This window comes from Eptesicus fuscus, chromosome 8 (assembly GCF_027574615.1).
Source record: "Eptesicus fuscus isolate TK198812 chromosome 8, DD_ASM_mEF_20220401, whole genome shotgun sequence".
NCBI classification, from domain to species: Eukaryota; Metazoa; Chordata; class Mammalia; order Chiroptera; family Vespertilionidae; genus Eptesicus; species Eptesicus fuscus.
Window position 1 is genome coordinate 96,034,010 of NC_072480.1, and position 27,399 is coordinate 96,061,408.

The 27,399-nt window shown below is 40.2% G+C and overlaps 1 protein-coding gene and 1 long non-coding RNA gene across 4 annotated transcripts; one reads left to right on the top strand and one right to left on the bottom strand.

Moving 5' to 3' along the window:
* Nucleotides 1-647: 647 nt before the first annotated feature.
* On the bottom strand, nt 648-4,152 carry LOC129150012 (uncharacterized). Of its 2 annotated transcripts, XR_008556791.1 has the most exons (3): nt 3,609-4,110; nt 2,443-2,600; nt 648-1,054 (listed from the first exon to the last, which is right to left on the bottom strand). It is a non-coding gene; the product is annotated as an uncharacterized LOC129150012 (long non-coding RNA). The 2 variants fall into 2 exon arrangements; XR_008556792.1 differs by lacking the exon at nt 648-1,054 and having other exon boundaries at nt 2,413-2,600; nt 3,609-4,152.
* Nucleotides 3,865-26,865, top strand: CFAP97 (cilia and flagella associated protein 97). Of its 2 annotated transcripts, none has more exons than XM_008151896.3 (5): nt 3,865-3,946; nt 6,506-7,548; nt 15,028-15,293; nt 22,276-22,426; nt 23,832-26,865. In XM_008151896.3, exons 2-5 carry the CDS (start codon nt 6,522-6,524, stop codon nt 23,957-23,959), a joined length of 1,572 nt encoding a protein of 523 aa, XP_008150118.2. In that variant the 5' UTR covers nt 3,865-3,946; nt 6,506-6,521; the 3' UTR covers nt 23,960-26,865. The 2 variants fall into 2 exon arrangements, with proteins under 2 accessions (XP_008150118.2, XP_054576110.1); XM_054720135.1 differs by lacking the exon at nt 3,865-3,946 and adding an exon at nt 4,338-4,552.
* Nucleotides 26,866-27,399: the final 534 nt, after the last annotated feature.

A 27,399-nucleotide genomic window follows, 5' to 3' on the forward strand; every position in this document is an offset into this window, starting at 1 on the left:
GTCAGGGGCATGTACCTGGGTTGCAGGCACATTCCCAGTAGGAGGTGTGCAGGAGGCAGCTGATCGATGCTTCTCTCTCATCAATGTTTCTGACTCTCTATCCCTCTCCCTTCCTCTCTGTAAAAAATCAATAAAATATATTTTTAAAAAAAAACAAAAAACTTGATTCCTAAATTTAAAAAAACAACTTTCAATTGGTATACATTTACTCATAACATAAAGAAAGCTTAGTATAGATGAAAACACTTCCAGGTAATATTAATAGCTCTCTATAGAAATAGCCAAGGCTATATTGTTTCAAGAGGTTTATCGATAAGAAACCATTTTAAAAAGGGGTTGGGGGATATTATTATTCATATCTTTTCTGATGAAAGAGTCCAGATTCAGTGAATTTGGGGAAGAGCCTTTTTATACCTATGAGCTGATAACCTTATATGACCAGAACTATGAAGAGGCACAAAGAAATAAAATCTCTGTCCTGACAGAGCTTATTTACAATCTAGTTCACACATTTATTGGTTTGTTCATTCACTATAGACAACTGAGGAAGTGCTCTTTGCAGGAAAAGGAAACCAGAGAAAAGGCAAAACTTGACAAATTTATAGCCCAGAAAAAGAGCCAGAATTATAGTTTGAGATGTAATAATCTCTTACTTTTTATTTCATCAGGGTATAATATACACAGAATTTACTATTTTAATCATTTTTAAGCATACAGTTCAGTGGCATTAAGTATATTCACATTGTTGCACAACCATCACCACTAGTCATCTCCAGAACATTTTCATCATCCCATACAGAAACAATGCCCATTGAACACTAATTCCCTTATCCCCATGACTTGCCTATTTTGGGTACCACATATAAGTGGAATCCTATAATATTTGCCCCTTTGTGTATACCTTCTTTCACATAATGACCTCAAGGTTCACCCATCTTGGAGCGTATATAATTCCACTCTTTCCAAGGCCGAATAAAATTCCATTGTTTGTATACGCCACATCTTGTTTCCCATTCCTTTGTTGATGGACATTTGGGGTTTTTCCATCTTTTGGCTATTGAAAATAACGCTGCCATGAACATGGTTGTACAAATATCTGTGTGAGACTCTGCTTTCAAATCTTTAGGGTTTACAATCCAGAAGTGAAATTGCTGGGTGATATGGTAATTCTATGTTCAATATTTTGAGCAGCTGCCTGTTCTAGACAGCATCCATACCATTTTACATTCCCATCGAAAATGAACACGAGTTCCAATCTTTTTACATCTTTGCCAACCCTTGTTAATTTGTTTTTTATTTTCATACAGGGGCCCAGTGCATGAATTCATGCACCTTGAAAGGAACTGTGGGCTGCAAGGCTGCGATAGGCATAGGAGCAGGTCTTGGCCCATCCTCCGTGCCCCTGCCTGGCCCTTCCCGCTGTGGCCCCTGGTCCCGTCTGCCGGCAGCCCCACTCCAGCTGCCGATGCCACTCCCATGCGCTGATGGCATCAGCCCCACTCGCACCCACTGACGGCGCGGAGCCATTGGGGCCGACACCAGCAGCAGGTGCGAGTGGGGCGCCATCATCGGGTGCGAGCAGCGGTTGCTGCCCTGATCGCCTCTCAGGAACAGGGGGAGGTGGAGAAGCCCTCAGGGACAATTGGGGCCAGCCACTGTAGGTGCAAGCAGGACCGGCACGGGCAGTGGGTGTGAGCGGGGCCAGCGACGGGCAGGACTGCAGCACATGGGAGCAAAGAATTTTCAGTAACCACTAGAGGCTCACCCCTATGACAGCAACCAGCGCCCCACCCCGCCTTGGTCTGGTGCCCCCGCTCACCTGCTTCACCATCCCACCGCGGCCAACGCCTGCCATGTTCCGCACACGCCCCCTGGTGGTCAGTGCACGTCATAGCGACCGGTTCAGTTACACCATTCGGTCTATTTGCATATTAGCCTTTTATTATATAGGATTAGCCATACTAATGTGAGGTGGTATCTTAATGGTTTTAATTTGCATTTCCCTAATGATTAGTGATGTTGAGCATATTTTCTTGTGCTTATTGGCCATTTGTATATCTTCTTTAGAGAAATGTCTATTGAACTCCTTTGTATAATAAACTTTGACCACAGTTAAGACAACTATCCCTGGGAAACGGTGACAGCATAACTTTATCAAGCAGAATTAAGTGAAATCCTTCCTCCTAGCCTACAAAAAGGACAAAGAAATGATTCTCTGTACTTGTTGGTAGTTACAACCAAGTACAAAATGCATTGTGAAGAATGAAACTAGAGCCAATCCCTTAGTGAGAGTCCCTAGGATATGACTAACCCTTTAGTTCCTTTCTTTGCACTTTCATGTAAAAAAATATTTATTGAGTACCTGCTGTATTAGTTTCCTATTCCTGCTATAACAAACTACTACAAACCTAGTGGTTTAAAACAACAAATTTATTCTCTTACTGTTCTGGAGGTCAAAAGTCTAAAATTAAGGTCTTGGCCTGGTCTTCCTTTTGGAGGCTTCAGGAGAGAATCTCTTCTTCCCCTTTGTCAGTTTCCACAGGTGCCTGCTTTCTTTGGTTCACGGCCCCTTACATCTCCGATCTCTTGCTGCTTCTTTTCTTTAATTAAAAAAAATGTTTTAATCTGTTCCAGTTTTGAGATGTAATTGACATATAACATTATATAAGCTAAGGTTGTACAACATAATGATATATGTGTCTATTACAAAATGGTCACCATAATAAAAATCTAGTTAAAATCCACCACCTCACGTAATTAGAAATTTTCCCCCTTGTGATGAGAACTTTTAAGATCTACTCCATTAGCAACTTTCAAATATACAACATATTTGTATACCATGTTACTACACTCACCATGCTGTACTTACCTCTTGCTCCTATGGCCAGGTCTCCTATTACTGACTTTGATTACTTTCTCTTTTTTAAAATATATTTTATTGATTTTTTACAGAGAGGAAGGGAGAGGGATAGAGAGCTAGAAACATCCATGAGAGAGAAACATCGGTCAGCTGCCTCCTGCACACCCCCTACTGGGGATGTGCCCGCAACCAAGGTACATGCCCTTGACCAGAATCGAACCTGGGACCCTTCAGTCTGCAGGCAGACACTCTATCCACTGAGCCAAATCAGTCAGGGCTGATTACATTCTTATAAGGACCCTAGTGATTACATTTTGGCCGTATGAATAACCATTTTCCCATCTCAACACCCTCAATCACATAGCAAAGCCCCTTTCACCACGTAAAGTAGCATATTCACAGGTTCTGGGGATGAGGAGGTGGACATCTCTGGGGCCATTATTCTACCACACCTACTATGTGCCTGTGAATTCAAAATGGAGAAATAATGGCATTCAACGTATTCTACAGAGATCATTTTTCTCTCAGATTGAACTGCCCACCTTGTTTACCAGTAAGAGGGGCTTCTAGTGTGTTACCAGCCCCTGCACCAGAGAATTCGTGGTCGGACTGCAATTCGCTGATATAAACAATCACAAAGACACAGCCGCCCCATCTTTATTATTACTGTCGCTGTTTTGACTGGGAATTACAAAAAAAGGAAAGCAGCTCTTCCTATTAAATTAGTCACCACCACAACTAGGCTCACCAGCATTGCCGTTCACAGCGGGGGCAGCAGCGGTCGGATCCGGACGGCTCTCCGGAGGATGACTTCCGCCACGTGTTCCTTCCCATTGGTGAGCCGCGGGCGGGGCCCGCGGAGCCTCCCTAGGCCGCCCGGCCTCCGCGGTCTGTGACGCCCGCCGCTCGGCCCCGCCCCGTCCCGCTCCACTGGCGGCCCCGCCCCTCCCTCCGCTCGCCCCGCCCCCGGAAGCCGAGCGCGCCGCCGGGAGCTGCGCGGAGGGGCTGCTTAGCGCGCCGGCGCGTGCGCACGAGCTCGGGACGTCACGGGCGGCGCGTGAGGCGGCCTCCGGCCACAGCACCCAGGTGAGCGGCGCGCGAGCGACCCCTCCTTCCCGCGCCCGTCAGCCTCCTCTCCGTTGCGGGTCCGTTTCCCTTCCGGAGCCGGGGCAGCGGCGAGCACTCGGGGTCGGTGTAAGGAAGCGCGCGGGAGGGTAGGAGGCGCCCGGCCGGCCCCCTCGGGCGGCGGGCGTAACCACAGCGTCTGCGGGGCCGCCCGCACCCTCAGCCGCGGTGGGCACGGCCTGTCCGCACGCCACGTTCGGGGTGGCGTGGGAGTCGGGGTCAGCCCCGGGGCCGGCCTCAGGTCCCCAGCGCCCACCTCCGCGGGCTTGAACCTGAACCCTGAGGCGTGAGGCTGTCCGTTATCTCCCGGCACCTCGCGGGGTCGGGCGGGAGTGCGGAACGGAGCCTCGGTTCCTGAACACGGATGTTGACTTGTTTCCTTTGGGCCTAGATTTTCGTGTTTCCAATCGGTTACCTTTGGACCGTATTCTATATCTGACTACAGAAACCTAGTGTCCCGGTAACAGAATGACAGTTTGAGAAATGCCAGGTTCTGATGTGTGTGCTTTCCTGATGACCCTTGAAAGCATTAGTGTTTCACTGCAGACTGTAGGAGCTGTACTGATGGTGAGTGCCCCGGCCAGCTTCCCGCAGACAGCCCGTTTTCACTGAGCGCCACGCAAGGTCCGGGGAACTGTCGTTTAGTTTTTACCCTTTCCCAAAATGTTGTAGAGAATCGTTGCTCATTTTAACTCCATACCATATTTTTATTATTTTCTAACGTAAGTTGAAATCTCATTTTGAAGTGTATGTTATCTAAAGGGTTGCTTAGTGGATGGGATTGTTGGATAATTTTTCCGTAAATTAAGCTAAATCCTGAGCGCTTAAATCCTTAGGATAACGGTACTGTTGGATATTATCGACCCAGATTGAAACCTGAAGATTCCCAGGCACTGGGCTATGCACCTCCTGTCATGAACTGTGGCCACTTAGGGAGGCAGATGCTTACAACTATTGTAAATGGAGATAAGGGGGTAGTATGGTGAGGGGAAGAGTGGAGGGAAAGAGGATTGTGGGAAACTAGCTCAGGGAAAAGAGGTAACTTTTCTGCTTACATATCAAAGAGCAGGACCACTGCACAATCATTTTTAAAATATATTTTTATTGATTTCAGAAAGGAAGGGAGAGGTAGAGAGAGAGAAACATAAATGATGAGAGAGAATCATTGATTGGCTGCCTCTTGCACCTCCCCACCCCCCTACTGGAGATCCAGCAGCAACCTGGGCATGTGCCCTTGATGGGAATCAAACCCTTCAGTCCACAGGCGGATGCTCTATCCACTGAGCCAAACCAGCTAGGACCCACTGCGCAGTCTTATTAAATTTCCTGACTCCAAACTCCTTCTTTGGTTAAACAGTCTTTGAATCATATTTGTCGGATCCTACTTTAGGCACTAGGTATATAAACATGAGCTAGCTATCAGGAGCTCCCAGTCTGGTAAGGAGACAGAAAGGCAGGGAATTGTTAGCTATGAAAAACAGGGATTTCAAAGAAGTATTTAATCATTGACTTTGGGATTTAGACCTAGTTCATATAATCGTGGGGTTGGGAAATAGCATATGCTCCTAACGCATGAATTCCCTACCGCATCCCACTGTTCACTCATTGCTCCTATCTTAGAAAGTAGCCCAGTCCATTTTTGAGCAGTCCTAATGTTAAACTCAGAACGGCTTTCTTATGCACTCCATCTCTAGATGCAAGTTCTACCTCTGGAACTACAAGTAACAGCTCTAAAATCTTTTTTCATATCAGTTCTAAGTATCTGAATGCATTCTTTCCTTTGTCATTACTTTTCCTAGATATGAGCCTGTTGTTCTGTAAACCCTAAATCAGTGATGGGCAACCTTTTGAGCTTGGTGTGTCAAACTTCGCCAAAAAACTGAGCATAACTCGGGTAGTGTGTCACTTTGAGGAAAAAACATTATTTCGCAAATATTTCATCCTCAGGAGCAGCAAATGTTTCATCCTCGGCATGCGGCTGCTGCGGCCGCGTGTCATCAGAAATGGCTACGCGTGTCAGTGCTGACACGCGTGTCATAGGTTCGCCATCACTGCTCTAAATCATGATTTACATTTTAGACTTTTCACCACAGCACTCAGAACCAACTGCTTCAATGGAAAAGCTCCTGGGTGTGCTATGAAACCATTTGCTTTTAAAATTGAAGAAACTTACAAAATAATTTTTAATTTCAAAGTTGTTCTTAACCATGTAGCAAAGTGAGAAAGGAAAAAACAACCACACTTTTATTTCAGCCCTTGACTTTTTGTATTACAGGGTGAATTATCTTACAAAAAAAAATAGTAACCTGTTTTTCAGATCATTGGCACAACTTGGAATTGTTCCTATAGCCCCATTTTAATTTCACTGGGTTATTTTTTGGTGGTTTTTTTTTGGGTCATGTTTCTCTTGATATGTTACCCAAACTTCTCAGTTTGGAAAAACTATAAATTACTATATAAAAATAAAAAATATTTCAAAATTACTCTATAGTCTGATGGTTACATTTTTCTTCTTTTCAGGTATATATTTGCCATTATGGATCGTTTCGGAGATATATCAGAAGATGAAGTGGACCATTCTTTCTTTGACAGTGACTTTGAAGAAGCAAAGAAAAGTGAAAGTAACTCAGTTTTTGACAAGCAAAATGATTGCCCTAAAGAGAGACTAGACAAAGATACAGTAAATGTAAACTCGAAATTTGGAATGCAGAGAAAAGAAAATGATCTTGCTGAGAAAGGAAATGAAAGAAAAGAGAAAATTCCTTCAGAAGAACACCCCGTAGAAAATAATACACAAACCAGAAATTCTTTATCATTGACCACTTCTTCAAGATCAGAAAAATTGTGTGATGCTACAACAGGACATAAAATACACTTGACCATTCCAAATAGAATTCCCAAAATGGTAAAAGAAGGTGAAAATGATTATTATACAGATGGAGAGGAAAGCAGTGATGATGGGAAAAAACATTATGTCAGGTCCAAGTCAGCTAAACCAGCTAGTAACATCAAAAAAGGCATAAGTAAAAAGTATTCCAAAAGTAGTTCCTCTTCCTCTTTGTCCTCCTCATCTTCAAGTTCAGGTGCAGATTGTTCAGCTGCAGAGTCTGATAATTGTACACCTGATTCATCTCCATCATTAAAGAAACATCTCTCTGGTGTAACCCACTTGTCACCAAAACAGAAATATAAACCAGGAATAAAATCAGCAGGAACACAGCCTACAAGTACTAAATCAAAAGTCGGTGACTACACTGAGGAATCTGAAGATACTGTGACAGATGTCACTCCTTTGTCGACCCCAGACATCAGCCCTGTTCAGTCTTTTGAACTGGGCACATCAAACGATCAAAAAGTAAAAGTTAAAAGGCAAGAAAACGTGAGTCAAGAAGTGTATGGAAATGTTGAGGATTTGAAAAATAATTTGAAATCAGCCAAAAAAGGGAAAGAAAAACATGGAGTAGATCTCACCTCGAAGTCTTCAGTGATAGATTCCAATTTAGACCGCAGACATAAACAAAAAGCCATACATGACACAATGGACCTGAATCATCTCTTAAAAGGTAATTTTTCTTTTTCAAAACTACATATTGAATTTAATCATTAAACTTAAAGGTATGTTGAGCTTAAGTATTAAATGCTATGAATTTGCATTGATTTTTCTAGTAGATTTGTTTGTGATTATTGATATTATCATAACTTTATTAAATATTCCATTTCTCCACAAAAATAAGTTTTTATTTTCCCACATATAACTAAACTGCAAGCATGCAAGATGGAGATGTGTACATGGCTATGCCTTTTCTGCACTGATTTCTCTGTATGCTTTATCACTTTCAACTACTTCTACATGGGTTTTTCTAGGCCTATTTGTTCTTACCTGATTTCTTCACAGCCTTTTCCACTTCCTTGGAAGATAAATTCACTTAATGTAAGGAAGACGATAGTGATAATGCTTAACACATTTAATAATTATGAGCATGAAATGGGATCCTGTCAGAACAGCTGAGGTAGGAACAGGGCATACTCTACATCTCAATTTAAACATTTTCACTGGCTAAGTACAAAGATACATTAAAACAGTTTGTTGATTCAGGTAGTGAATTTTGAGTAAAAAATTTTGCAAGCCGTTACAGCAAACATTGGGTGAGAGTTTAGATAGTGAGGGATGCCTGTAGTTAACAGTGTTAATGTTATTTATTTGTTTAAAATAACTTTTGTCAACAAGTTTAATAAGTTTGTACATTTGAACTATGAAATAATAAGCATGTGAAACAAAGGTTAATAAAAGAATATAAACTCAGTCATTCCAATTATAGGCCATGAAATATGGAACTGTTGAATTTGGGTACTTAAGTAGTGAGGTGAAGACAATCCTGGAAGTGGAATAAAAATTTTAGGCTTCTGAGTGTCATTCACTTGACCCTAGACCAGCAGTAACTATTCTCTGCCTAGTCTTTTCATTTGTAAGGTGAGGTGTTGATATAGGTTGCTAAAGCCTATTCTAAATTGAGATTTTTGGGTTCTGTGAAAAATATTAGAAGGGAAGCCCTAGATCAGTGGTCGGCAAACTCAGTCAACAGAGCCAAATATCAGCAGTACAACGACTGAAATTTGAGAGCCAAATTTTTTAAACTTAAACTTTTTCTAGCGCCACTTCTTCAAAATAGACTCGCCCAGGCCGTGGTATTTTGTGGAAGAGCCACACTCAAGGGGCCAAAGAGTCGCATGTGGCTCGCGAGCCGCAGTTTGCCGATCACGGCCCTAAATGATTTGGCTCAGTGGATAGAGTGTCGGCCCTAGCGTCGGCCTGTGACTGAAGGGTTGAGGCTTTGATTCCAGTTAAGGGCATATACCTCGGTTGCAGGCTCAATCCCTGGCCCTGGTTGGGGCGTGTGTGGGTGGCAACCAGTTGATCACATCGCTGTTTCTCTCTCTCTCTCTCTCCCCCTCCCTTCCACTTTCTAAAAATCAATGGGAAAATATCCTTGGGTGAGGATTAACAGAAAAATCAAACACAACCAAATATATACATACATACATAATGTTAGTCTACATTGAACTTCCCTTTTAAAATATACATATATTTTGCAATGTACATAGCAAAAAAGGGTATGGTTGGAATTTGTTTTTTTGACCTTGAGCTGTAATTCCCTTAATAGGCAGAAAGAGCATTAAAAGGTATAGCAGTAGAGTATGCAGAAGTTTGGGCATTGGGTTATGGGATGAATCTTACATATTTAAAGAACAGTGAAGAAGTTGGCATCACTAGATTAGAAGGCATGTTTCAAATACTTGGTATAGGTAAAATTAGGTCAGTTTAGGAAGAATCTGTAGGGTAAAATAGAGACAATTTAGAAATGCTCCACAAATTTACTGCATAGATTCTGTATGAAATAATTAGGTATATTATTAGACGATGTATCCTGAAAAGAAAAATTATTATAAGAGAAAGAAATGGGATTAAGGAAGCATTGAACAAAGAAACTGGTTAAACTTACTGCTAAACTGATAACAACATAGGAGGGAATGAAGCAAACTGCCTTATTTAAGGGGAAGTTGTGGACCCTGTTGTACTCCATAAGGAAGAGGATGCCTATACAGTAGTCCCCTCTCCTCAGGGAATACGTTCCAAGACACCATGTAGATGCCTGAAACGGGATTGCACTGAACCCTACACATACTATGTTATTTCCCTCTATGTACATACCTATGATAAAGTTTAATATGTAAATTAGGCATAGTATTAGATTAACAACAACAGTAATAGAACACATACATTGATAAAAAGTAATGTGAATGGCTTGAGGGTCGTTATTAAGTAAAATAAGGCTTACTTGAACATAAGCACGGCACCACTGCCACAGTTGATCCGATAACCCAGACAGCTACTAAGTGACTAAGGGGGGTGGTGGATACAGCATGGATGTGCTGGACAAAGGGGTGATTCACATCCCAGGTGGGACAGCGTGAGGTGTCATCGTGCTACTCAGAATGGCACACAATATAAAACTTATGAATGGTTTATTTCTGGATTTTCCATTTAATATTTTTGAGCCACAGTTTTCCACAGATAACTGAAACTTGAAGAAAGCAAAACTGTGGGTGGTTCTGTACTGCGATTAGCTACTAGCACATCCTCCCTGGCAACATGTTTTGTCCCTTTACTGGCAGGCTGCAGTGAACAGGATTCCAGTAGGTGAGGAGGAAATCTCAGATATCCTCAACACACTACCAAGTGTTACCAAACATTTGAGGAAATCTAAAATCAAGAGAAGCACCAGACTCACAGTTGAAGAACATAATACTTGAAGCAGAGTTAAAAGTGAAGCTTGGTGATTTTAGAGCGGCAAGGACAAAACTGTCTTCACTAATAATACTGACATGATTTGCTTTTTATACTCTTCAGTCACATGTATATAGTGGAGTTTAGCACTAAAAGGGACAAAGAGTGTTTGACATTAATAAACTGACCAAATACACCAAAAAGATTTAAGAGCCATTGATATGCATTGTGTGATAAAAGCAAAACAGAACCCAACAATGAAACTGACAAAACCGCTGAAGCCGGTTTAGCTCAGTGGATAGAGTGTCGGCCTGCGGACTCAAGGGTCCCGGGTTCGATTCCGGTCAAGGGCATGTACCTTGGTTGCGGGCACAGCCCCAGTAGGGGGTGTGCAGGAGGCAGCTGATCAATGTTTCTCTCTCATCGATGTTTCTAACTCTCTATCCCTCTCTCTTCCTCTCTGTAAAAAATCAATAAAATATATTTTTAAAAAAAAGAAATTGACAAAACCATAATCATTATGAAAGATTAATAGAGCAATTAGACACCCCACCCCCACCCCCCAAAAAGTAAACTGCCTGCTTGTGGACTATACTTGGTCCACAGGTATTTTGTCTGTCATACATTATTTTTTAAAAGTGATGGCATATCAGTGGCTATTCCTATATAATAAATTACCCCAATGCTTAGAGACTTAAAGGCAGGGGACTAGAATCATCTGAGAGCTCTTCACTCACATGCCAGGTGTGGGTTTGGGATGACATGAATGAGACTGCTGAGCAGAGGGCCCACGTGTCCCCTCTGTGTTGCTTGGCTTCCTCACAGACGGCAGCATCAGGGTGGTTGGACTTCTCACATGGTGGCTCAGATCTCCAAGTTCAGTGTTCCAGGAAACAAGATGGAAACCTCATCGCCTTTTATGACCTAGCCTCAGAAGTCACATAGCTTCATTTCTTCCATATTCTATTGATGTAAACAGTAATGAACCTTCCCAAATTTGAGAGGAAGAGTATAGACCCTCTTAATAAGAATGTCAAATACCTTATGGACATGTTTTAAAACCTCTGCAGTCCATCCTCTGTCCACATAATTTTTACATATTTCTCCCAAACGCAAAAATACATTTCTCCTTTCGAAAGATTCTCCCAACCTCGAAATCCAGGGTCTAAAACAGGTCCAAGTACAGCGCAGTCTGCTCTGACTTGGTTCCTCAGTTTCCTGTACCTCTGAGTCCTTCGAGAATCTTCTGCCAGGAAGGAGTAGGAAGGAAAATTATATTTTTGAATCTCTTAAGTTCTGGCTCTGTTATATTCTCTCTAAATTTTGCTTGAAAACTGACTGATTCGTTTTTCAGTCCGTCTCTCTATCCTCTAATTATTGTGGATAAAATAAATCACTGATACTTTTAACATTCTGTGAGGAGATCTGCTTAGCCCAGTCCACCAATGGCAATAGGTACCTAGTCAAACAGCCAGCAGTATTCCTAAAATTCTGCCATTTCATCCACTTCATCAGCAATCTTTTCTAGGCCCTTCCAGCTCTACTTGTCACCTGGTCTCAGCCAGTGCCATCTAATGTAGATTTTTGTTAGAGTAGTACCCCAATTCCTGGTACCAAATTTTGTATTAGTTACTGCTGCTCTGATAACAAATCACAAAACTTAGATGTATAAAAGCAGCAACCTAAGATGACTCAAAGATTAGGATCATAGTGGCTGTCTATGTGGTTTGATTTCCTCACAGCCTGGCAGCTGAGCTCAGGGCAGTCAGACATAGAGGGTGGCTCAGGTCCCAAGGACAAGTATTCTAGGGGGCAGGGTGGGGTTGGGGGGTGGGGGCTGCATCTCCTAGGACACAGTTAGGCTGTATCATATTGGTCTACTTAGACACAAGCCTGCCAGATTCAGAGGACTGGAACTGGGAAAATGTCACAGAATTTATCACCTGACAACTTGTTCACAAAGAAGACAAAGAAATTGAGTAAATTTTATTACTTCTTGAAATGTGACCTATCAGTTTATAAGTTTGGATTTTTTTAAAAACTTTATAAAAAATCACTTTAAAAAGCAAATATCATTTTTTTAAATAGGGATCATGAATATGCCTACAGGATAGTTTTTTTAAAGAGCTATTATATGAATAAGATCTTAATATGGCTTGAGATAAAATTTTCAGTGGTAACATTATACAAAATTTTAAAATGCTGTCTGTATCTCAGCCTAGGTGAAAGTAAAGCTGATACTTCTAGTAAATGGTATTAGATCATTTAAGAAAAGGCTCTAGTGATGATGGACCTGTATTGAAATACTGTAACAAGTTTGAATGAAACTGTTTTATTGAAGCCCTAGCCAGGTTTCCAAATGGCATTGACCTGCAGACAGAAGGGTTGTGGGTTCGAGTCCCAGTCAAGGGCACATACCTTGGTTGCAGGCTCCAACTCAGGAGCGTGTGGGAGGCAACCGATCGATGTCTTTCTCTTACATTGATATTTCTCTCTCATCAATATTTCTCTCTCTCTTCCTCTCCCTCTCCTTCTCCTTCCCTTCCACTCTCTAAACACATCAATGGAAAAATATCCTGGGGTGAGGATTTTTTTTAAATTGTTTCATTGAAGAAAATTAGAGAAAAACAATGTTTCATAAATATGTGAATTTAAATATGTATACATTTATATAAATATTTGTATCCCTGAAAGTTTATTCAAGTTAAAAAAAAAAAGATCTCGCCGAAACCGGTTTGGCTCAGTGGATAGAGCGTCGGTCTGCAGACTGGAAGGTCCCAGGTTCGATTCCGGTCAAGGGCATGTACATTGGTTGTGGGCACATCTCCTGGTGGGGGATGTGCAGGAGGCAGCTGGTCAATGTCTCTCTCTCATCGATGTTTCTAGCTCTCTATCCCTCTCCCTTCCTCTCTGTGAAAAATCAATAAAATATATTAAAAAAAAAAAAGAGATCTTAATCGGAAAAACCAATGGAGCATATAAGGGGTGGGCAAAAGTAGGTCTACAGTTGTGAGTACATGAGATAGTTTATTATGGGATTATTACTTATTAATTGTACTATAAGTGTAAACCCACCCTGTATTTAAAGTTGCTTCATACTTAAGCATATAGGCACTTTAGAAAAACATAATAGTGATACCTGGATTCAGTATATAAGTACTCCATCCATATACTTTTCCATCAGAGTTAGAATGCTAATTTTAAAAATGAATTAGATTAAGTGTTCTTTATATAATTAATTTATTTATAGCTATTGCCTTATTTTACTTTTTAAAATGCCATTAGGAAAAAGGTTTACTTTTAATTTTGTTTAGAATTTAATTTTAAAGGCTTTCATATATGGCTAAATTAATCTGGAAACCGTATTAAATTCTACAAAATGGGCATTTCTTAGAAGCAAGATAATTATGTTCAGCCCATTTATATCTTTCTAAATGTGTTCTCATTAAGGTTTTGTCAGTTGTTTTCAACAACTTACCAACCATTAATTTCCTCGTTTTCTATCAGGAAATCACTGTTAACAAAATTTATTTTAAATTTCTGTAATCTTTGATTGTCTATGGTTAAATGTAGGGAGGGCGGTAGACATAGTTTTTGTGACCTTGCTCAAATGTTTTAAATTTTCTGTAACAGTCACATTTTTAGATGAGGGTTAAAAATGCCTCTTCCTCTTTTTTTTTTTTTTTTTTTTAAATACATTTTATTGATTTTTTACAGAGAGGAAGAGAAAGGGATAGAGAGTTAGAAACATCGATGAGAGAAAAACATCGACCAGCTGCCTCCTGCACACCCACTACTGGGGATGTGCCCGCAACCAAGGTACATGCCCCTGACCAGAATCAAACCCGGGACCCTTGAGTCCGCAGGCCGACGCTCTAGCCACTGAGCCAAACCGGTTTCGGCATGCCTCTTCCTCTTATAGTACAAAACACTAAGACAGTAAAAGAGTTAACAAAGGTACTCAAGTAAAAACAAGTATCGCTTCCTTTAAAAAATATTGTAAAAAACATAATAAATGTGCCAGTATATTACTAATCTGATATAATGTATTCATTTTTAGTACTGACTTAAACTGAAACATTTAGCAAGCTGAATAGTTTTAGAAACTTTTTTGTGATAATCAGTTTACAAAATATTTTTCTTGGTTACAAACTTTCTGTATAATATATTCATGTTGACTTATGTTTAATCAGGAATGAAATGTTTGACTTCTACAGAAGTATTTGTTTTAATGCCAATACAAAATACTGTAGTAAAATATTTTCAGATTAAATGGAAAGTTTCAGAATATTCTGCATTTGTTTTTGCCATTTTCTACCCATTGTTTTCACCAGTCGTTGCTGAGGACATTTTATTTTTGAAGTATGCCTTCCAACTAACAAAAACTATTTAAGTATTATATTGATACACTCAACCAGAGGTTTCCAACCTTCCTAACTATTAAGCTTCCTTGGGGAAACATAAGATGAACCTGACGGGCATTTTCCATAAATTACACGTACCTTAAAACCAGCACCATGTACATTTCTTATTGTTTGGTATGCAGCTTTTATTCCCAAAGAACTCAGTAAGCATAAAATGCTAAGCTGCCTCTGGATTTTTTTCTACACAATTGAAGTATGATGTCAGTAACATTATTTCATGTATATCTTCTCATGAATAAATGTAGTTTTAATTTTTAAAAATTAAAGCAAATACCATCATATTTCATGCTACTTTCTTTCGCCATTTTTCCTTCTATTGTCCATTTCTATAGCTTTTCTGGAATTGGATAAAAAGGGACCAGAGAAACATCACTTAGATCAGCCTTCAGCAGCACCTAGGAGAAACTACTCTTTCACAAGAGAGGAGGTGAGACAGATTGATCGGGAAAATCAGAGGCTTTTGAAAGAACTGTCAAGACAGGCTGAAAAACCAGGAAGCAAAAATACGATTCCTAGAAGATTTAATCATCCCCCTAAGTTATATCACAGTGCTGTCAACAGACAGAAAGAACAACAAAGGATTGAAAGAGAAAATTTGGTAAGTAAAAAAATTTTCAGTCATCAAGGAAATGCATTTGTATTGATTTGAAACCCAACTTACCGGAAACCCAATATTTAAACTTAATTATATAAAAGTAGATTTAGATGTGTTTGGCATGAAATACATGATGAACTATGAGCCTGTAAGGTACAGTGTGTACAATGTGTAGCTTTTTCCCCAGCAACCCATATTTTAAGGGAACCTTAAATGAAAATACTGAAACCTCCATTATCTATTTGACTAGATCTGTTAAATCACTACAATAGTACAGGAAATGATGTCCAAGAGTCATCCTATATAATCAAAGCATAGTATGCAAATTTTCCTCTCTACCGGGAGATCCTCCAGGAATTTGGCCAGGAGGCGGGGCTGGCCAGGGGAAGGGAGGGAGGTCCCGGTCAGTGGTGGCAGCAGGCGACCAGGGGAGGGGAGGGAGTGGCAGCTACTAGGGACCCTACCAGGACGCGAATTTCATGCACTGGGCCTCTAGTATGTATATATTCTCCATGAAGTATTCAGTCACTAGCTTAATCTATTTCACTTTACTGTATCCCTGAAAGCTAACAAATTTATATATCACTTATCTATAATAATAAAAGCATAATATGCAAATTGACCAAACTGACTGAAGCAGAATCTGACAACCTTCTGGAGGAACACACTATGACACGCACTGGTGCCAGGCCAGCCAAGGCGAGTGCAATGTGATTGGTCGGGGGGCCCTGCCATCACCCCGCAGAGGGAGGCCCAGGACACCGGCCAGTGGGGCAATCGATGGGGTGGGGGGCTCCATGATCACCCCAAAGAGGGAGGCCACCCTCTGCACGGTGATTGATTGTGGAGCCCCAGCCGGTTGGGCAGGGCCACCCAGCTGGCGGCCACAGAGGGAGACCCAGGCCACCCTGCTGGCAGCACTGCAGCGGGTAGACAGGGCCTCCCTCTGCGCGGTGATCGACCTGGGGTCCCCGTGATTGATCGCCCCACAGAGAGGCCCAGTCCACTGGCCAGCGACGCTGTGGCAGGTGTGTAGGGCCGGCCAGCAATTGCCCCACAGAGGGAGACCCAGCCAACTAAGTGATTGCACCCAACACCTATGCCCACAGAGGGAGGCGACTGGTGGCAGGGGTCGGGGGGCAGCACCATACAGATGGCAAGCAGTGGCAGCGGCGGGGCGAGGCCAGCTGCCAGCAACCAGGAGAAGGAAAGCCCCAACAGGCCCTCATCCCAGAGGGATCCCGGATTGCGAGAGGGCACAGGCGCCAGGATGATGGGCACGCCCTCCCATGCACAAATTTTATGCACTGGCCCTCTAGTTTTAAAGAATATATGTGTTCTCAAAGAGGACAAATTTTGTGGTCTGCTACTTGAATGTATGAAAGGCATTATTGTTAAAAAACATAGTTATACTTAGATGTTCTAAGAAATATATGTGGGGACTGTTGAAAATCTTCACATTAAAAACTTACTCATAACATTATTTTCTTTATAAAATTCAGTTCATAATAATTGCTGATGTTTACTGAGCTCTTACTAAATGCCAGACATTGTTCTTTTTTAAAATATATTTTTATTGATTTCAGAGAGAAAGGGAGAGAGAGACAGAAACATCAATGCTGGAAGAGAATCATTGATCGGCTGCCTCCTGCATGCCCCACACAGGGCATGTGCCCTGACCAGAATCAAACTGTGACCTCGTGGTTCATAGGTCAACATTCAACCACTGAGACACACCAGCCGGGCTAGACATTGTACTTAGTATCTTCCAGATATTAGCTTATTAAATCCTGACAATAATTCTTTCAGGTAGATACTGTTTTTATCCACATCTTACAATGAAATAACTGAGACTTAGAGGTGTTAAGTAATGAGCCCAAGGACACAGAGTAAGTGATTGAGCCAAGATTCTAAACCCAGGTAGTGTTTTAAACTAAAATTAAATCTTTAATGAGCATATAAATTCAAACCTAAAACAACTGATAAAGCTTTTATTAACAATTACTAAAACAGTTTCCAAAATTCACCCTCATATTTCATCATCAGTACAGTCCTATTTTTCTATATGCTTACCTGAATTGTAATACTAGTAGAGTCTTAAATCCTTCAGGAGAGTTACTCTGCATGTAGCAAGGAGTAGATAGCAACAAAGCAAGTTGAAATGATGTTAATGGATTGTAAGTTAGGTGGTAGTTTTCTGCACATCATTGTAGCAATTGGAAGCTAATTCTATATCTTCCAAAAACTTGTCAATTCCTTTGCATTTATCCTTCATAATGACTATTTTTTCATTAAAAAAATCCTAATATATAAAGACCCTGGGTCATAACAACCAGTAACGACCGGAGGCTGACTGGTCCCGCCCCCAAGCAAGCGGTTAGGGGCAATCAGGCAGGCAGAGGGGTTAGTGGTGATCAGGTAGGCAAACCAGCAGTTAGGGGTGATCAGGTAGGTAGACCAGCTGTTAGGGGTGATCAGATAGGCAGGCAAGTGGTTAGGAGAGATCAGGTAGGCAGGCCAGCGGTTAGGGGTGATTAGGTAAGTAGGCGAGCAGTTAGGGGCAATCAGGTAGGCAGACGCCCCCTCACAGGGCTGGCCCCACCCTCCAGCAAAGAAAGAAGGAGGCTCAGGCCAGCCAAGCCATTGCACCCCAGCCTGTCGCCTGTAGAGGGAGGCCACCGGTGGCAGGGGAGGGGAGGCAGCGCAGCACAGATGGCAAGTTTTTTGTGTTGTGTTTTCAATTTCATCACCTCAAAGTATTTTCATATTTCTCTTAGGATTTTTCTCTTAAGCCCATTGGGTATTTAGAAGTGTGTCAATTTCTCTGTGGTATGACTTCCCCAAATTCCCTTCTGTTCTTGATTTCTAATTTCATTCCATTGTGGTTGGGAAAAATACTTTGTATGATTAAAGTTTTTAAAAATTTCTTGACACTTGTTTTATGGCCTAACATCTGGCCTGTCCTAGAGACTGTTCCCATGCGCGAGAAGAATGTGTGTTCTGCTCCCGCTGGGTGGGGCGCCCTGGGAGGTGGCTGCTAGGTCTCGCTGGTTTGTGGTGTTGTTCACGTCTCCGTTTCCTTGTTGACCTCTGTTTAGTTGTTCTATCCATTATTGAAAGTAGGGTTTCAAAATCTCAAACTGTTATTGTCGACGTATTTATTTCTCCCTTCAGTTCTGTCAGTATTTGCTTCAGACATTTGGGGGCTGTTGTAATAACCATTATATCTATGTGATGGATTAAATATAAATTGAATCCATATATAAAGTACTGCTTTGTCATTTGTAGCCTTTTTAGACTTAGTCTGTTTTATCATGTAGCCACCCATCTCTCTTTTTGTATAAAAATCTTTTTCTTGCAACCCCTTTGTGTCTTTGGATCTAAAGTGATTGTTATAGCCAGCATATCATTGCATCATGGTTTTCTTTAACCCACCTGCCAATCTGCTAATTTAATTGGAATGTTTAATCCATTTATGTTTAATTTACACTTTATTTCTGATAAGGAAGGACTTCTACCATTTTTTATTCCTCCATTACTACTTTTCTTAGTATGTAGCTAGCTGACTTATTGTAGTATACCATTTGGATTCCTTCTAGCTTTCCTTTTTTTGTATATTTTCTAGTTATTTTCTTAGTAGTTACCTTGGAAATTATAATTGATACCTCAAGCTTAAAACCTGTTGAATAATATGAACTTATTTTCAACAGAATACAACACTCTGCTCCTATATATTTCCATCCCTATTCCTCTATGATGTCATTACCAATGACATCTTTATAAATGACTAGAGGCCCGGTGCACAAAATTCGTGCATGGGCGGGGGGAGGGGTGTCCCTCAGCCCAGCCTGCACCCTCTCCAGTCTGGGACCCCTTGAGGGATGTCCGACCAGGGTCGGACATCCCTCTCACAATCCAGGACTGCTGGCTCCCAATCGCTCGCCTGCCTCTGCCTGATTGTCCCTAACCACTTCTGCCTGCTAGCCTGACCACCCCCTAACCACTCCACTGCCAGCCTGATTGACGCCTAACTGCTCCCCGGCCGGCCCGATTGCCCCTAACTGCCCTCCCCTGCCGGCCTGGGTTCCCCCCCCCAACTGTCCTCCACTTCAGGCCTGGTCCATCCCAACTGCTCTCCCCTGCGGGCCTTGGCCCCCCCCCCCCCAACTGCCCTCCCTTGCAGGCCTGTTCCCCCCGCAAGTGCCCTCCCCTGCTGACCTCTTCTCCCCCAACTGCCCTCCTCTGCTGGCCTGGTCACCCCTAACTGCCCTCCCTGCTGGCCTTATCGCCCACAACTGCCCTCCCCTACAGACCTGGTCTCTAACAACTGCCCTCCTCTGCTGGCCCCGTCACCCCCAACTGCCCTCCCTGCTGGCCTGATTGCCCACAACTGCCCTCCCCTGCAGGCCTGGTTTCCCCCCAACTGTCCTTCCCTGTAGACCTGGTTCCCCCCCAACTGCCCTCCCTTGCTGGCCTGGACTCCCCCAACTGTCCTCCTCTGTCGGCCTGGTCACCCCCAACTGCCCCCAGCTGCCCTCCCCTGCAGGCCATCTTGTGTCCACATGGAGGCAGCCATCTTTGACCACATGGGGGCGGCCATCTTGTGTCTTGGAGTTATGGTCAATTTCCATATTACTATTTTATTAGATTTATTAGATAGGATTGGTCAAATAACTTAATAGGGATATTAACAATGAAATAAACCTCAAGCAATTTTGAGTAATAAGTGAGACAGTAGGTATGAAGAGCTCAGAACAGTACCTGGCATAGAGTAAGAACTTATGAATTGAAAAATGATAAGAATGGTTACTTATGTTCCAGTTTATGGTATACAAAATCTTAGAAATGCTACTAAAATCAGATTTTAATTATGAATCCCCAAATAGTTTGTCTAAATATATATTTTTTTAAATCTTGGAAACATTATTCTTTTTGGAAAGAAAAATAACCTAGCCTGAATGCTGTCTTCAGAGGCAGACAGGTTAAAACAAATTAATGAATAAATAATGTGTTAATGATTTCGGTAGAGAAGAGTTGCTTTATTGTTTCTAAAGTGATAAAGCAAAGACCCTGAAGGACATTAGGGGAGTAACAAGTATCCTATAGTCAGGAAAAATCAAGACCATTCTCCCTATTTTCTACAGCTAGAGTCATACTTAGTTATCATTAGGTTTATTTCTCTTATGGGAGGAGACAACAGATAACAAAGCAGAGATGAAGGAAAGCCAGACTGAATGAACTATGATTTTAAGATCTTAGAACAAAGGTACTGATTATTCAACTAATCAACACTCATACTAGATATGAGATGTGCTATAAATCTTCATCTTTGTGACAATGTATCACTATCCCTTTAACAGTTTTCCCATTTAAGAGGTCTAAATGGGACAAAGAACAAAAGAAAAAGGATTTTATTTTTCACTTAATTTTTTTTTTTTAGTTTTCAGACAGGAAGGGAGAGGGAGCTAGAGAGATAGAAACATCAATGATGAGAGAGAATCATTGATTGGCTGCCTCCTGCATGCCCCCCACTAGGGATTGATCCCGCAACCTGGGCATGTGCCCTTGACCAGAATCGAACCAGAGACCCTTAAGTCCACAAGCCGATGCTCTATTCACTGAGCCAAACCAGCGAGGCCACTTAATTTTTTAAGAACAGTCTGAATTTCTAAATGTATCCATTCACTACTTTTATTTTAACACAAGAACTCCTGAGTGGAAACATTATGGTCTACTTTATTGTCTAATTCTATATAGACTAGAGGCCCGGTGCACAAAAATTCGTGCACTGCGGAGGGGAGCGTGGTCCCTCAGCCTGGCCTGCACCCTCTCACAATCCGGGACTCCTCAGGTAGGGTTCCTAGGCCTGGCCTGAGATCAGGGCCTATCGGGGCTTTCCTTCCCCAGGCTGCAGGCAGTTGGCCCCACCATGGATCAATCCTAATTCATTGGTCTACTTACATATTCCTTTCTCAATGATGCCTGGGAAAAGCAAACTAAAGAAACTCTTTCACCTGATTTGTGAAGAAGAAAAATAAAATTAAGAACATTATACATTAGACTCTTGCTGAATCCTATTATACTATGTCAAGGATACTGTGTTGCCTTGGCTAGTTGATTTATAACCTTTAAAAAGCTTTATATTCTATAATAGTTGTAGTTGATTTTCAAACTTCTTAACAGCAAAAACTTTTCTTTTTTTTTATACTAATTTTATGAAGAACTTCAGTATATAAAACAGACAATTCAAAGAGCATAGTTGGGTCGGAAGAAATTAGGAGTGGGAGAGCCCTGCCCCCTTAGCCTTTCTTCAGTGTCCTAGTCAGCCTGGAGTCACTACTGGAAGGTTAAAACAGATAGAAATCCACTGCTGGATAACCAGATAAAGGATTTATAGTAGCTTTTAATAAGCTTATGGTCGCCAAAACCGGTTTGGCTCTGTGGATAGAGTGTCGGTCTGCGGACTGAGGGGTCCCAAGGTTCGATTCCGGTCAGGGGCATGTACATTGGTTGCGGTGGGGGGTGTGCAGGAGACAGCTGGTCGATGTTTCTCTCTCATCGATGTTTCTAGCTCTCTATCCCTCTCCCTTCCTCTCTGTAAAAAATCAATAAAAAATATATTTTAAAAAACAATAATAATAAGCTTATGGTCATTCATGGGCTCTTAGCATTATTATTCCCATTATGTCATTTCCATGAGAAACTCAGCTTTAATGTATTTCACCTTACAGCACCTTTTCTAACATTGTAACCTGATCTACAGGAGAGACGTGCCTGTGATCAGTTGTTAGAATCGTAGTGGCTTTCGTTAGCTATAGGATAGGTCAAAGCCCTTAGGTTCTTCTGAAAGCGTATTATTTGAAATATGTCAACAGTGATTTAGTCTTTTCTATTGAATTTCATCCATTTCAGGTTCTAAAAATAGTCTTCTTTTTGGAAAAATATTACTAACACTGACTTTCACATTGATTGTCTTTAAATGAAGGCTTTATTGAAGAGACTTGAAGCTGTGAAACCAACAGTTGGCATGAAACGCTCAGAACAGCTAATGGACTACCATCGCAATATGGGTTATCTCAACTCATCACCATCCTTAAGACGAGCGAGATCGACTCTCAGCCAGTATAGCTCATTAAGTAAGCATATTCACAATTATTTTGTACTTATTTGTATCTTTTTTTCTTATGATAAAGGGAAAGAGAGAAACATCGATTTGTTGTTTCACTTATTTATGCATTCATTGGTTGATGCTTGTATGTGCCCTGACTGGGCATCAAACCTGCAACCTTGGCATATCAGGACGATGCTCTAACCACCTGAGCTACCTGGCCAGGACATGATAAATGCCTTCTTCTGAAATGCATTTTATGGTTTTTCACTGGCATGCTTTGTTTTGTTTTAGTTCACTTAATTTCAGGTTTCATTTATAGCAGATAATGGCAGTATAGGAAGGAGATCAGGAGAAAAAAAAACAGTTGAAAATATCAGTAGTTTTCTTAGATAATGGAAGAATATATTTATTAAAGGAAGAAATGAATAGATGTACCATTTAAAAGTCACTGAAACATTTCCCAGCCAGTTAAGAATTATTGGTAATATCTTCAGCCCTTGTATGTACACTGTCTTCTTCACTGAATAAAACAAAAATCAGCAGTCTGTAGAGTCGTAAGATGTAATCCTTAAAGCTTTTTATGTGATCATTCACACATCTGTCCAGTGGTGTGTTGCTGAGAATGTAGGCAGAATGACCACGGTGCTAGTGTCTGCGACACACCGGAGGGCCAGACGTCTTTCTTCTGTATAGAAGTCCGTGCTGTTGCTTCGTATGTGCATTCTAAACTGGAAATATTAGAAGCCAGAACTAAAACAAAGTTGGAACCACTTACCATGCCACAACTTCCTAGTGCTCATGTGACTCTTACACAGTCAAATGACTAGTAATTCCATTCATTCATTCTCTAAGCATTACTTCTTTGGTATAGTGACTAGGATGGGGGCTGTTCCAATAACTCATGCTTAGTATTAGGTCTTGAATATGGTAAATTTTTTGTTGAATAAATGTATAATGGTTATATAAAAGGTGGGGTTTTTTGCACTTGAATCATTTAAAACATTTATTTAAAACATCTATTCCCACCTGAAATCTATTGAATCAGAATCCCCTAGTGTAGTATATTTTTTAAGTTCCATAGGGAAACTCTGAAGTGCATTTCTGGTTGAAAATTATATTAGACTATTAAAAACAGTCTGCCCTGGCTGTGTGGCTTAGTTGAAATATCATTCCATATACCAAAAGGTTGCAGGCTCAATCCCCCCCCAGTCAGGGTTGATATAGGAGGCAAATGATCGATGATTCTCTCTCCCCTCCTTCCTCTCCCTCTCAAATTAATAATCATATCCTCAGGATCGAGAGAGAGAGAGAGAGAGAGAAAAGGAAAATTTAGTCTGAACCTAAAATTAGGAAAGGAAGTTTATCAGATGATGATTTATGTATTTTATTTAAATAATTCAGATCATTTCTTATTTTTTGTGTATTTTCAGGAGGTGCTTCCAGGACATCTAGTGCTACAAGTGGTCTCAGTTGTAAGAGTGAGGGAGCAGTTTTTGACAAATCCAGTGGCCTGTTGCTAAGACCTAAGCCCCCTAATGTTCGTACAGCTTGGTTATAAAAACTTTTTACTTTAAACATTGTTCATCCAATTCTTATTGAAGTGCTCTTGTACATTACTATAATTCTCTTTGTAAACATCTCTAATTGTTTTAAGAATTTTAAGTTGTACAACAGCAAGTTGTAATTTATTGTACTCAATGCAAAATTGTTTTCAACAAAGGCAATTTAATGTAAAGTCAGTGTTTCTTATAAGGATGTATTTATATGAGATGTATATGTATTAGATAAATGCATGTATATTGTCTCAGCATAGAGATCGATTCAGCTCTCATGCTGATAAAACAGTTGTATTACTGCACGTTGGCACTGAGATGTTAACTATATACATCTCATTTTATTTTTATTTTCACTTCTTATAAGCTTTAAACCATGAACATTACTCCTAAACTTGACTGGCTTTGTTTTCTGTGTGCTTTAGGATTAAGGTGGTATGACTCGTAACTTAATTGTAACACTTTCTTATTAATGAAACAAATCTTGAAATTTGTTTTCATTGGTGGACCTAATTTACTGGGGCAGTCCTTATGCTTCGCCAGAGGTATCTTCTACCTCTGTGTAAGTGTGCTGAGTTATATCTTAACATTTCATCAACCATTCCAAACCATTTCAAACTGTGAGTATTAGGAAGTTCCACTTAGAAGCTCCTCTTTAATGTTTTTGTACATTCAGGTAAAGTACTATTAATGATGCTGAAAAATATGGTAGGCTTTCAAGATACAGTCTACTTACATTGTGAATAGTTTGTCCAAGGACCAGATCATCATAAGCAAAAGCAAGTATTTTTTGAATCAGCAAAATAGCACCAATCTCAAGAAGTAGATCTGAGTTGTATCAGAACAGTGTTTCAAATGATACTGTTAATAAGCTGTGTTACATTTAGTATTTATTAAGAGAAGAGAAAAGAAAGAAATGCGTGTCTCACAGCTTTAGAACTTCCAGGTAGTGGTTTTAAGGGTTGAAAAAGAAAACTAAAATATAAATGATAAAGGGGGGTTGGGGGAGAATCACATATTTATTTATTGAGACTACTTTATATGTCTGCTAATTTACTTGTTTTATTTCAATCTGTAGGCTCTTTTTTAAATTTATGTTTATTTTTTTTAATCTGTAAACTTTTAAAGTATATCTCAGTCATGGTTGTGCCTGCTGTTCTAGTTATCATTGTCTTTCATTACTGGCCTCTTTAGTATGTCCTTAGAATGTTGGAAAATTTCCATATTAAATGCCAAACCTTTCTTTTTCTAACATGCATTTGTGATCTATAACCAAAATAAGAATATTTGTATTTTTCTGGGTTAACTCAAGCTCTGTAGCATGTATGCAGAAAGCCAAACTGCATTTTACTGAACATCAATTCAGAATTTCTTGGTCTTAGTTTATGTTCATCGATTTTGTTTAAGGTAGGGCATGTGAAGCGTGGGAACAGGAGGGCTAAAATAATTTATGTAAACACAGCCTGACTGACAGATTGTTCTGCTTCTTTCTTTGGGCTACACTGTTCCTTCACTGTTATTTGATGCTCTGTTCTGGTTAACAGGTTTTTACGTCACTTGGTACTCTTTCACATATAAAATTTGGCTATACTAATGCAAGGTTTTGGTTTTTAACTTACTGTACTTCTCATGTTTGTATAACAACCTATCTTTAAGGAGAGATAAGATAACGTTGAATTTAAAACTCAGCATTTGAACATCAGTCCAATAGTGATTAGCCAGTATTTTTTAATTGATTTTTACATTGTTAGAAAAAATATATGTCAAACCTTTTAATGTCCATAATGGCATTAGTCTCTAGGAATATTTATATGGTCTTTGCCACATTTCAGGTACAACACATAATTTCATAGATAAAGCAGTACTTTGATCTTTATATACTAAATTAATGCCTTTATTTGTACTGCTTTGACAGGGAGGTGCATCTAAATATAACTGATATCAGGGATTCAACGTGAAGTAAAAGTCAGGAAGAACAACAATATTTGTTTTTTTAAAACAACTTATAATTTTGTTGTCATGATTACTTATATATGATAAGTGTAAATAGAAGGCTAGGAATTGAAAAATGTGATATTCTTCAAGGTACTTTGAAGTTTTGGTTTAAGAGGCATTTTTTATGAAGGGCTCGTAATAACTGTATTCATTTTCAAGAACATAAAAAGTGAAGGATCATCTAGCACTACTTTATATTTGGTTCACTTGTACCTTGCTGTTTATACTTTGAAGATTTACTTCTGCAAAATTATACTAACCCAAGGTCTAAATTATTAGGCAAGATTCTTATTGAGTGTAATTTTCATATCTGTCAAATGCTAAACTAATATTGCCTCTTTTCCATAAGATTCTGTGAAAGATTTTGAACTATTAAAATCATTTCCTAAGGAATAGCTATTACCTTGGGCTTTCCCTACTTCCTTTCTTCACTATCCATTAAAAGCCACTTTCTTAGCTACTACTACAAATAAAATGTTCTGGTTTACTTATAAACATAGTGTAATGCAGTTGTTTTCAACCATTAACCCAAATGTCCAAAATGGTTATCTAGACAACTTTAAAAAGAGGTCATTGTGAGGGATATGAGTGTGTGTGTCCCATCTTCAGACTCAAGTACTGCACACTGTGAAAAGTATTATGACCAATATAATGCTGAAGATACAAGTTTAATTATTATATTTTGATAATTCATAAAATGTTTAATATCTTAAATGCCAAAGTCTTTACCTATAAATGATTGTATACCATCCTAGAAAATGTGCTTAATGATAATGACTTTATTTTCATGCATAAAGGTCAGTAAGAAGTTGAAAAACCAATATCCTTTTTAAAATTTTCAGTCCATTGTAATGTATTTTGGTCATGAACAACTAGCTTGGCATAGTGAAGAAAGAAATAAAAGAAGTAAAGATAACTGAGTTTTGATCCTGCATCTTTCTCTCAATTGCATGGTCTTTTTCCCATTTGAAAAATTAGAATAACAACTTTTACGTGCCGCACAAAACTAAGAATTAGTGAGAATGAAGTTGGAAGGAGGGTATTCATTATAGAGTTTTCAGAGTTTGCTTAAAATTCTGTTCTTGATCAATCATTTCTTTAAGCCACATTATCAAATTTGTTTTGTAAAATTGTTACAATGCTATATTGGGCACACTGTTATAGATTGACTGTAAGGCCAAACTAGTCCCAGTTTACTCTTACTGCTAGGGTATCACCCTTTGGGGTCCTAACCCAAAACAAGTTTATCAGGGCTCCCCTTCCTTGGCAAGGATTCGTTCTTGTCCCTTTCTCCCTAGGAGGCTTCCAAACTCTCCAGTCCCTCAACATTTCAGCTGAATTTTTGATGATTTGCAGGCTCCAAGTGGGGAAAAGTATCCAGTGAGGAAACATGTCAGACTTACTTCTCTGCATTGTCTCCTTCCAAAATGTTGGCCCCATAATTTTCCAT